General features: G+C 45.5%; 1 protein-coding gene across 1 annotated transcript; it reads left to right on the plus strand.

Moving 5' to 3' along the window:
• Positions 1 to 1,381: 1,381 nt before the first annotated feature.
• On the plus strand, positions 1,382 to 3,093 carry LOC124697176 (pectinesterase-like). Its single transcript, XM_047229805.1, has 2 exons — positions 1,382 to 2,288; positions 2,378 to 3,093. The coding sequence occupies exons 1-2, from the start codon at positions 1,382 to 1,384 to the stop codon at positions 3,091 to 3,093; spliced, it is 1,623 nt and encodes a 540-aa protein (XP_047085761.1).
• The last annotated feature ends 9,299 nt before the right edge of the window (positions 3,094 to 12,392 follow it).

Consider the following 12,392-nt stretch of genomic DNA (forward strand, 5'->3'; position numbering starts at 1 on the left):
GAGGTTTCCCTTTTTTTAGCGATACCCATTCTCCACTCAATGTGGGAGCAATCCGCTCCCGTTTGAAGCGATCTGACGATGGATCGGGCCCATTTAGAGGTACCTTGTTTCCTCCTTTGTTTTATTTTTATGTTTCCTTTGTCTTTTAATTTTTCTTTTTTTCTAATTTTATTTTATATTTACTTTGTTTGTATCTTTCCTTTTTTATATGGAAAAAATGTTTATGTTGTGGAAACAATATCACCATTTTTCTTGTTTAAATAATACATGTGTTGTTATTAAAAATTGTGCAAATAACATAATGTTAATAGCAATTTTTCAGACAAGATTTTTTTTTTCAAAACCGTTCAAATAAGACAAATGTTTTTAATGAAATATCATTCAAATAACACAAATTTTATATTTGAAAACCATTCAAATGAAATAAATTTTATTGTTAAAAACGGTTCAAGTTCGTGAAAGAATTAAAATCCATAACTTTTGAATATAATGCTGATGAAAAAACAGATTGTTCATATTAACATTTTTAAATCTTGTGAAAAAATAATTTTTTACTACATGAAGTTTTCCACAACTTTCTAAAATATATTTCATAACAACAAAGTTTAATATATGATTTTTTACTGTAGAAACAAAAAGGGAAAAGGAAAGAAAAAATTAAAAGAAGAAAAGTAAAAAAAAAAAGAGAGAAGCATACGTGTTATTAGGCCACATTAGAAGCGGCCCATAAAGAAAGTGCTTCAGGCCGGAACAAATCGCTCCGGCACTGAGTAGTGTATTGGAGCTTCCACTACAGGCGGTGTAAAATCGCAAGCAACCCAATGTTAACGCGATTAGATCGGACGATCACTGAGAATTAATTAATTCTCAGGTGAATGATTAGCAAATTCCGGAACAACGAAAAAAGTACTCAAAATACATGATAACCGGGAAGGAAAAATGCGAGCACAGATCTTTTCTCAAAATACATGTACCAACAAGTATTCGTAAGGGTATGTACATGGTAACAAAAGAACATTTTTTCCACAGCGGCATATATATCCGCATATTGCTGGCGGCAGCCTGTGCCTGTTAACTACTACATAAAAATGGAAATTGTTCGCTCAACCATAAATCACAAAATCAATCACAAATGGAGTAGCACATATTACCATAAGATGGAGAAGAATATATCTGTGATGACGATATTGTTTCTCGCCGTGAGATTTCTTCCTTCAGTCTCCACGGTGAGGATCACAACTCACAGCTCATACATCCTCCTATGTTGATTCAGCCGGCCTATTATTGAGTCTCTTTCCATGCATGCATAATTATGCTTTGTATATCCTGTAACTACCCAAGCAAGAACCAACGCGATCGATCGATCGATCATCATTACATAATGAACAAAAAAGGTGCAATAATCGCCGGCGCGTCGGCCGTCCTATTAGTTTTAGCGGCCGTGATTGTGGTCGTCTGCGTTGTGTTTTCGGAGAGAAACCACCATTCGAGCACCGGCGCCGCGGAGCTCCCGGTGTCGGAGAAGCTGCTGAAGGCCTTCTGCCAACCCACTGACCACAGAGAGACGTGCGAAGCCGAGCTGTCGAAGGCGGCCGCCCATGCCCGCTCGCCGACGGATCTCACCGAGGCCATCTTCCACGTCACGTCGGGGAAGATCTCCGAGGCAATCAGCGAGTCCAAGGCGCTCATCGACGACCTCCGGAACATTAGTAAACGCACATCGCGCGCGCTGCACAACTGCGGGGAGCTGCTCAGCTATGCCGTTGACGACCTCGAGGCGACTCTGGCAAGGCCTCAAGGAGAGGTTCACAGCGTCGGCGATCTCAAAACCTGGATCAGCGCCGCGCTCACGTTCCAGGAGACATGTCTCGACGGGCTCACGGACAGCGCTGAAGCGGCGTCCAAGATGAGCGCCGCGCTCGGCAGTTCTATAGAGCTCACGGAGGACATCCTGGCCGTCCTCGACCAGTTGCCCGTGACGGTGACGCTTCAGGTAGAGGAAGACAATGCAGTGCCAAACCTGGTGGTCGAGTTGAAGCCTAACATGACGGTGGCGTCGGACGGCAGCGGCGACTTCAACACCATCAACGAAGCGCTCGCCATGGTGCCTCGCAAGAGCGCGCAGGTCTACGTCATGTACGTGAAGGCCGGTGTTTATAAGGAATACGTGTCGGTGCCCAGTGACGTCACCAACCTCGCCATGATCGGCGCTGGCGCCTCCAAGACTGTCATAACCGGCAGCAGGAACTTCATGATGAACCTCACCACCAAGGACACGGCCACCATGGGTGAGTTCGATCTAGCAGTACTCCTCATCGTGTTCCATTTTGAATTGAAGTTTGACACGTCAAGTCGCCATGTAATTGAATGCGTGCAGAGGCAATCGGGCACGGCTTCTTCATGAGGGACATCAAAGTGGAGAACACGGCGGGGCCTGCGAAGCACCAGGCCGTGGCGCTGCGCGTGCAGAGCGATCAGGCGGTGTTCCACCGGTGCGCCTTCGACGGATTCCAGGACACGCTCTACGCGCACGCCATGCGCCAGTTCTTCCGCGACTGCACCATCTCCGGCACCGTCGACTTCATCTTCGGCAACTCGCAGGCGGTGCTCCAGAACTGCCTCATCCAGGCGCGCAGGCCCATGGACGGCCAGAAAAACACCGTCACGGCACAGGGGCGGCGCAAGAGGCGGTCGGCCGGGGGCACGGTGCTGCACAACTGCACCGTGGCGGCTCACCCGGACCTGCTAGAGGCAGGCGCCGTAGTCAGGACGTACTTGGGGCGGCCGTGGAAGGAGTACTCGCGGACGATCTATGTCCAGAGCGAGCTCGGCGCGCTCGTCGACCCGGCGGGGTGGCTCCCTTGGAACGCCAGCAGCTTTGCCTTGGACACACTCTTCTACGCGGAGGTGGACAACCGCGGGCCTGGCGCCGATACCGGCAAACGCGTCAAGTGGGGCGGCATCAGGAATCTCACATACGAGGAGGCGCAGGAGGAGTTCACCGTCGACACCTTCCTCCAGGGACAACAGTTCATCCCCAAGTACGGCGTGCCGCTCATCCGCAGGCTGTTGCCGAGGAGTGTTAGAACTTAGAAGCTTGTATAATTGCTTTCAAGCTAGAGATTAGGAGAAAGAGATAGAAAATGTTCTGTGTCAAGTTGCCACTGATACAACATTTTTGCAACTGAAGTGGTACAACGGCGAGCTAGATATCACGAAACCAAGCTAAGGCAATGTTTTCTTGCGCAATTGCCTTTTGTTTTGGGGGTTTACAGAGATGTTATTCGTGATTTTTTTTGAGGGGTAAGCGCATCTCCAGTCGCGTTCTCCAAACCGTCCCCAAAAGGAATTTGCGGACAGAAAACCTCCCAGCCACGTTCCCCAAACCCGTTTTTTGTCCGGCGCGGCCCGATACGGTGTGTCCGGCGCCTCGAGCCCGTCCCCACCCCACAGGGAACGCTCCGGGCACACCGGACACAACGAAAAGCGAGGCGATGCGTGGCGGGACCGATGCGTCAGCGGCTTGCCTAAAACCCCGTCGCCTACATTTGGTCAAGCGACGTTAATGGCGTCCCAGTTTTCCCAGGCGGCGCAGGGACGCGTCTCGTCGTGCATGGTCGCGTGGCCGTCCGCGCCACCCGCTGCCGCTTCGCCTGCCACCGCTGTACATTAAGAGGCCCTGCGGTTCATCCCAATCTCTCGCCGCTCCCAATTCTTCTCCTCGTCGCCTCCAGATCTTCTCCTCGCCGTTCCAAGCAATGTCGTCGTCCTCCAGCAAGATCGCCGCAGCGAACGGCTTCGGCCGTGGCAACCTCACCGTGAAGGAGGCGTGGGCGCTGTACCGCGCGGGATGTCCCGTCCCGCCGGACATGCACCCTGCCAAGCAGCGGCGGCTGGAGGAGGTCGTGAACGGCATAGGCGTCCCGCCGCCACCGTCGCCGGGCACGGAGCGCTGGAGGGATGCCATCAGAGCCCGGCGGTCTGCACTAGACGCCGAGGAGCGGGCCGATCCGACCTGGGCGGCCACCGGCAACGACTCCTGGTGGATCGCGTACTTCCAGGCGCAGTACCACATGGAGATGCAGAGCACCACCGGCCTCGTCGGCGGGCCGAACAGCTGGAACAGGGACGGGCGCGTCCCATTCTGGGGCGTTCCGGGGCGCACCCTGCAGAACGTCATCGATGACATCCACAACGGCGCTCTAAGGTTGGAGGCGCCGTCCTCACCGCCACTGTCTCCCGCAGCGCAATGGCAGCCGAGGAGGACGTACTCGTCCTCCTCCACCTCTTCCACCTCAGTATCGGCCCGATCGACGCCGTCCTCGTCGTACCGCTTCGCGCCCTACACCGTCCCCAAGCGCATGGTGAAGGAGGAGCCGGCGACGCCCTCAATCCGAGGCACGGCAGCAACGGCAGCGGCAGTCGACGGCAGCAAGAGAGGCGCGGCGGCGCCCTCCTCATCCCGAAGCCGGAGGTGAAGGAGGAGCAGGACGATGAGGAAGCGGCGAAGGCGGCGCTGCTAGCGGAGTACGAGCGACAGTAGCGGCTCATCGCCAGCAGCGATGACCCCGAGGACTGCCCAGGGCTGCGAGCGGCGTGCTTGGCGTCGCTGAACGACAAGGACTGTTGGAGATATGCCCAAGAGGCAATAATAAAGTGGTTATTATTATATCTTTGTGTTTATGATAATAGTTTGCATCTCATGCTATAATTGTATTAACCGAAAACATTAATACATGTGTGTTATATAAATATAAAAGAGTCCCTAGTAAGCCTCTTGTTAAACTAGCTTGTTGATTAATAGATGATCATAGTTTCATGATCATGAACATTGGATGTTATTAATAACAAGGTCATATCATTAGGTGAATGATGTGGTGGACATACACCCATAGTAAGCGTAGCATATGATCAAGTCATTTAGTTCTTTGTGCTTCAAGCTTCTATATGTATAGTAACTTAATCCTTTGATCATGAGATCATGTTAATCACCTATACCGGATGGATGCTTTGATGGCATCAAACACTACTGCGTAAATGGGTTGTTATAAAGGTGGCATTAAGTGTTCGGAAAGTATATGGTTGAGGCACTTGTATCAATAGTGGGATTTGTCCATCCTAATTACGGATAGATATACTCTGGGCCCTCTCGGTAGAATGATATCTAATTAGTTTGCAAGCATGTGACTGGTTCACAAGGGATTCATATCACGGTACGAGTAAAGATTACTTATCGGTAACGAGGTTGAACTAGGTATGGAGATACCGATGATCAAACTTCGGATAAGTAAAATATCGCGAGACAAAGGGAATTGTTATTTTATGTGAACGGTTCTTTCGATCACGAATTCATCGTTGAATATGTGGGAGCTATTACGGATCTCCAGGTCCCGCTATTAGTTATTGATCGGAGAGGAGTCTCGATCATGTCCGCATAGTTCTCGAACCGTAGAGTGATACACTTAAGGTTTGATGTCGTTTTAAATAGATATGGAATATGGAATGGAGTTCGAATGTTGTTCAGAGTCTCGGATGGGATCCAGGACATCACGAGGAGTTCCGGAATGGTCCGTAGAATAAGATTCATATATAGGAAGTCACTTTCCAAGTTTGGAAATGATCCGGTGCATTTATGGAAGGCGCTAGAATGTTCTAGAACCTTCCGAAAGAAATCATCATGGAAGGTGGAGTCCCGGATGGACTCCACCAACCCTAGCCTGCCGACCAAAGGGGAAGGTGGAGTCCATGGTGGACTCCACCACCATGGCCGGCCATAGGGGAAGAAAAGGGAGCAATTCCACTTCCCCTAGGTTTCACCCATATGGAAGGTTTTGAGTTGGACTCTTTATTCGAATTTTGGGCAAATCCTAGGGGGTTCCACCTATATAATGAGGGGGAGAGGGAGGGGCCAGCCACCACACCATCCGCACCACCCAAGGGCACCAAGGCCGGCGCCCCAAGTGCCCCCTCTCCCCAAACCCTAGCCACTCCCCTCCTCCCGATACTCCCGGTGCTTAGGCGAAGCGATGCCGGAGATCTCCACCACCACCGTCACCACGCCGTCGTGCTGGCGGGATTCCGAGGAGGATCTACTACATTCTCTGCCTGCTGGAACGGGGAGAAGAACATCGTCATCAACACCGAACGTGTGATCGAGTGCGGAGGTGCTGCCCGATTGTGGCACCGTCAAGATCTTCTACGCGCTTTTGCAAGCGGCAAGTGATCGACTACATCAACCACGAGATCTAATCTCGTTAACGCTTAGAGATCTTCAAGGGTATGATGATCTTCACCTTGTTGCTACCATCTACTAGATTAGATCTTGGCTTGTTATTCGTTCCTGCGGTAGGAATTTTTTTGTTTTCTATGCCACGAATCCCTACAAATATCAGAATCTCTTGAGCCATTGACTTGATCAGAATATACTTCCCACCATCCGACAAAAGACATTCCATCCAACCTTGAATTTTGATATATTTGAACGCATTCCCCTGGATCGCCCCACATCCGAGGGCATCCCCAAGTATTTCTCGCTTGGAGTCTCAGTGTATACATCAAGAACAGATTTGACTCCCTCCTTCACATTGTTCAGACACCCTTTACTGAAAGACATTGAAGACTTGTCCCGATTTATCCGCTGGCCCGAGTCCATACAATATTTATCCAAAATATTTTGTACTTTCCCCGCACTCTCCGTATCGGCCTTGAGTAGAAGAAGGCTTTCATCCGCAAAAAGGAGGTGACTAACCGCCGGAGCTGACGGGCCATCTTTAATACATGGACCTCTAATGATAAACTATGCTATTTTAAAAGGCACGAGAGGCCCTTTGCTGTTAACAAGAACAAATACGGCGATATTGGGTCACCCTGTCTCACCCCACGAGATGGTGTAAAGTGCTGCAATTTTCTTCCATTGAAGAAAACTTCAAAAGACACCATAGTTACTAGTCTCATCACCATTTGCACCCACAGCCTATGGAAACCCAATTTGATCATGACCACTTCCAGGTAGCGCCATTACAGCCGATCATAGGTCATGTCAATCTTGAGTGCACAAAAATATTTTTCTTCGCCTTGTTCCGCTTCATGAAATGTAGAAATTCATAAGCAGTGATTATGTTATCTGTTATGAACCTCCCCGGGACAAAAGCCGATTGTTCCTCATCAACTATCTCCGGTAAAACAATCTTTCACCTGTTGGCCAACACTTTCGAAGCAATCTTATATATGACATTGCACAAACTGATCAGCCTAATTGCCCCAACTCCTCCAAATTAGCCACCTTTGGAATTAGTACCATAAAAGTTTGGTTTATCTCTCTTATACCATCATCCCCTCTCAGAACCTTGAGAACCGCCATCGTAACCTCCTCTCCACAGAGGTCCCAATTAGTCTGGAAAAAGTGGGTTGGGAAACCATCCGGACCTGGTGCCTTGGTGGGGAACATCTGGAAGAGGGTCGATTTCACCTCCTCCCCCTTGATAGGCTCCAGTAGTTTGTCGTTCATTTGAGCTATGACTTTGGATGGAATCACGTCTATCACTTCCTCAATATTCGAGACACCCTCAGAATGATACAGGTCCTCATAAAAACCCTTGTAAGTTGTGCCATCTGATAACTGCAAGAACACAGATCATGTGTAGCTAGTTTCGAAGTAAGAGTATCGAACCACGAGGAGCTACTAGTAGTGATCATGCCCCTTGTTACTATTTTCTAGGGGGTACTTATAAGTTATTATAATTTCAACATGAAGTATATAAAAGAGTGATTTTGTGTTGAAAGCTAAAGTAAATAAGAACAAAGAAATAAACTAATGTAAACTAAAACAAGAGAGTATTGACTATTTGATATCGGTCATCGCCAGTAATAAGATGCGCCCAGAAAGCCATCGGCCATTGCATCTCTAAATAACCACATCAGCCAGTCTTCTGCAAGCCACATATTGACTATTTGCTATTAAGGGGTGTACACCGTGATCATCGATATGAGCTTTGTGAATCCCTCTTATTCCCCTCATCCATGTGTTAGAGCGTTGATACGGTAATGTCACTTCCCGCCGTTCACTCTACCACACTTCTAAGGGTAGTTCCCTTTCAAGTCCAATAGGCAATATTACATGGTGCACAACATGTAATAACAAGAGAGAAAACTAACACATATTCATAGATCAAGGTATAAAACATCTTTATTTCACATCATAATATTACTAGGATTTCTCTATATCTCCTCAAGAACAAAGAAACTATTCAAACATAAAGGGGGTCAACATCATCATAGCAATATGAATATGAAGGTACAATTGCATACGGACAATGTTTTTAGCTCCCAAGCTCCAGTGCTCTCACTATGTTAAGAAAAAATTGAAAATATTTTTACAAGTTATAAAAATCATGAAAATAATTCTGAAGACTGTCATTGATACATTCCACAATCATGCAAAATCCCAATCCGAAATTCTTTTTATTTTGATCTAGATAAAAATGACAAAATCTAATATGTTTTGAAGATTTGAAAATGACTACTTAGATCTACAATTTTGTCATTTTTGTGTAGCTCAAAATATTAAGTATTTGAAATTGATTTTTTGCATGTTTGTGGGATACATCATTGACTATTTACAGATTTTTTTCCAGCTTCTTTTGAAACTCAAAATTATGATTTTTGATTTTTTTAAAAAACGAGATCACTGGTGCCATGTGCACCAAATCTCTGTCCCAATTGCATACAAGTGTAAATCCTAATAGGGTTCGGATTACAACCAAGTAGACAAAGGGGATCGAAGATGTAGACGTTGTTGATGATGATGGAGATTGATGTGTTGCCCTTCAAGATCCTAGCCGCCTCCTCCTCTTCTGTGGTGGTGTAGATGGTGATGGAGGCGGCGGCTTGTGGAGATGGCGGCTGCGGCGGCGGAGCAGCAGGGCTCCGCCCCTAGGGCGTGGATGATGAAGTGGTGCCTCTCCTTTCCTCCTCCCCTCTTTATATAGGCTCTGGAGGCCGGTTTTGCGAACCGATGGAGCCTGGGGCCTAATATGCCAATCGTGCCTTCACAAATGTTGTTCTGTTTGACGAAACAGACCCGACGGAGCCCGGTACGGCCGTACGGTATGGGCGGGTCTGTCTGTACCGATGGTCGCCAAAGCTACTGGATGCTTTCATATTCTGGACGCTATTTCTTCATATGAACTCCGATTTGGATGTTCTTTGGCTCATTGAACTCGTATGGACGAGGGCTACAACACCATGGCCTTAGATCTTAAATATAAGATGTTGGAAAAATATCACTTTTCCCACACCTCATATGGCTAAGTCTGGCCTGTAACTCTTTCACATTGTGCCATTGGTCCTTTTTGCTCTCTTGTTCCATGATCTCCAATAACACCTGAATGTATGTCAAAGACAAGGGAAACATAATAAAATCCTACTAAAACTAATAAATATGTGAAGCTCATATGAAAATGAATAAAATCTCGTAAGTATGTAAAATAGGCATAGGTGTATCTAGTTGGAGCATGAAATGAGTGACAATATGAGTAATATTATACTTAAAAACCTCACTAAAATAGTGCTAAATTTCGAGCTATCAACTTCCCCAAGCTTAGCTTCTACTCGCCCTCGAGTGACAAAGTGAAAAAGAATAATAGCGAGAAATGAACTTGGGTAGAAAAACTCGCAATATGAGGTGATATCATATACTTCCCCAAGCTAGAAGTAAGATGTAACATAATCATACAAGGAAACACCAATTCAGTTGTGTTGGTCCATAAGAGATCACTTACAACTTCTATGCTTCATGTCAGAAGTAAATCTACCTTGAAATAAAACTTGTGATCCTCCTATTGCTCTTTTTTATGTTCGTGTATTGAGAGTAATAGATCATGTCAAAAGGAGCATAACAATGGAGTGTTTCATTAACACCCACATCAATAAATGAAGGTTATCAAAACACTTACTATCTATTTATTGTCTTTCAAGAATATATTCATCTAATAGTAGCGAGTCCATGCCAAGACTTGAGAAGTGATATCTTTCGGATTCCTTTGACAAGTTCTAAGTAAAAGTCATGAATGACCTTGTAGGATTGTGACAATCATGAGGCCAGTGGTGCTACTATCCCAAGAGTGTGCGTAACAATCGTGTTGACACGCGTAAAGCAATATTAGACACTAATGCATATGTTGACACGCGTAAAGCAATATCCCATATTTATATACAACCTTACATCTTGGCATGTGTCTCGGCTACCACTAGACTTCAATTCCGTCAAACAACTCCTATCAAGAGTGCTATCAAATCTATCATCATATCCACGGGGTTGAATATATTCATCGTTAAACTCTTAAGACAGTTTGAACATTACATAAGTCATCACTTAAAACTTTTTCTTATTGTATTTGATATTCTCAAGTGTAGAAATCCTGGCAATGTACTCTAGAGGATCACAATATTTTTCTCAAGCTGGATAAAGATTTGAACATAGTGCATCAAAGCTCTAACTCAGCTCTTATGGAGATTAACGAAAAGCAAGTGCATCCCCTATATAAGTACAAAACATAACTTACTCAAGCAAGTTATTCAAAAACAGCGGGATACATGCTTGTTCAAAGTTTTATTGAATGAGAGCATTGCACATGGTCCTACACATGCTAAAATAACTTCCCCAAGTTAGGCTCTTGAAAGAACCAAACTTGAATAGATCACCCAAAAGAAAAGAGAAAATGCAGTTTACAAAAGAGAGTGCGAGAAGTGGTTACCTCCCCAAGCTTGATTAAATCAAGGTTGATGCACTTTTACCGTTGTGGTGCGAATAACCTCTCTTTCATTGGATAATAATCTTTGATTCAATGAAGCTTCTTTGATATAGCACTTATTGTTGAAGCATTGAGTTGAAGCAACCAAGTGGCAAGTGTGGACGTTTGAATGGTTGGCACACACCTTCATTATTCCCACACAAGGTTCAAGTCCCTGCAAAAATAACACACTAAGTAAAAAAGCAAACGGTTTGGTGTATGAACGGAGTTCATTCACCCAACCATGAAAACGAAAAGAAACAAAAAGAGACATGAAACACTACAGAGAATTATAGGCTAAGGAGTTTCAAAGGTGGATGCATTAAAACAAGATGCAATAGAACATGTAGAGTGTACTCTACTTGCCTTAGCTTGTTAAAAAAAATCGAGTTTTTTTTTGTATACCTGTCCTTATTGCGCTCTATCGCCTCCTGGTACGGGCGGGTGGTATGGGCTGGTGCGCCCGTACGGGTGCTCGCTATTTCTACTGGAAATTCTTCGTCTTTTATGCGTCTGGTGTTGAGGTCGGTACGGGCGCGCGGTACGGCCTCGTCCCACCGTACCCACGATCGCTAAACTTACAACAACTTCTCTCGAAAAGTTTCTGGTTTCTTGGTTGCTTCGTAGGAGTGGTACGGGCGGGTGGTGCGGGTAGATGCGCCCGTACCAGTTCCTGTTAAACTCCCTGGAGCCTCAAAAACCATTCATTCTTCTCCGAAAATTCACTAATTAAGGACCTGCAACATTAGTCCAACATCCAAGAACGCATGCATACATTCTGTAGAATTTTTTTAAACCAGGATATGCAACAATTGATTTCATCAATGATCAATTCAACCTTTTGAAATAGTCCCAAGCCAACTCTAATAGGAAATCATGCATATATAAAAGTGCCAATGCAACATAAATGCAACTATACTCAAGACATAAATTTAAGGAAGACACCTAATAACTTCCAGGTTGCCTCCTGGGAAGCGCTTTCTTTAAAGCCATATAGCTAGGATTTGATGCTCCATTATTATTTTATAGAATGAACTATAATTATGCATTTTACCTTTATGGGGTTTGGAGTATCTCATAGTGGAGTATGTTCGGAGCCGTACCCGCTTGCGGTGCATCGGCATCTTGTAGATGAATAGGTTCTCGCTCTCAAGCAAGTGTTGATGCACCAAGCATGGTGAGCATGCCTTCTTATGTGGCTGAAAGAAAAAGGTTAGGGATTCATGAATAAATTTTAAAGCTTTACCTTGGCTTTCATTGTAGGGGAACAATTCATAGAATTCTTCTTTCGCATCAGAAATTGGTTCCTGCATATTAGCATCGAAAGATTCATAGCAAGGTCCTATCTATAGTTCATCATTACTAATGCTCTCCTCATGAGTATCTAGGCATAAAGCCTCCGCATATAAATTATGTTCAGTTTTAGAATTACAAGAATCACCAGTAAAGAGAGATGCATCATTAACAATAACAGAATTTGTAGTGTGCAACTTGTTGTCAACCTCACCTTCTCGGTGTTCCTCCTCTTTATCTTGTGAATCCTCAAATGGTTATAACAACAATTTTTTTGGAAAATGAAGATTCTACTGAAGAAAAAGATTT

The sequence above is a fragment of the Lolium rigidum genome, chromosome 3, assembly GCF_022539505.1.
Source record: "Lolium rigidum isolate FL_2022 chromosome 3, APGP_CSIRO_Lrig_0.1, whole genome shotgun sequence".
NCBI classification, from domain to species: domain Eukaryota; kingdom Viridiplantae; phylum Streptophyta; class Magnoliopsida; order Poales; family Poaceae; genus Lolium; species Lolium rigidum.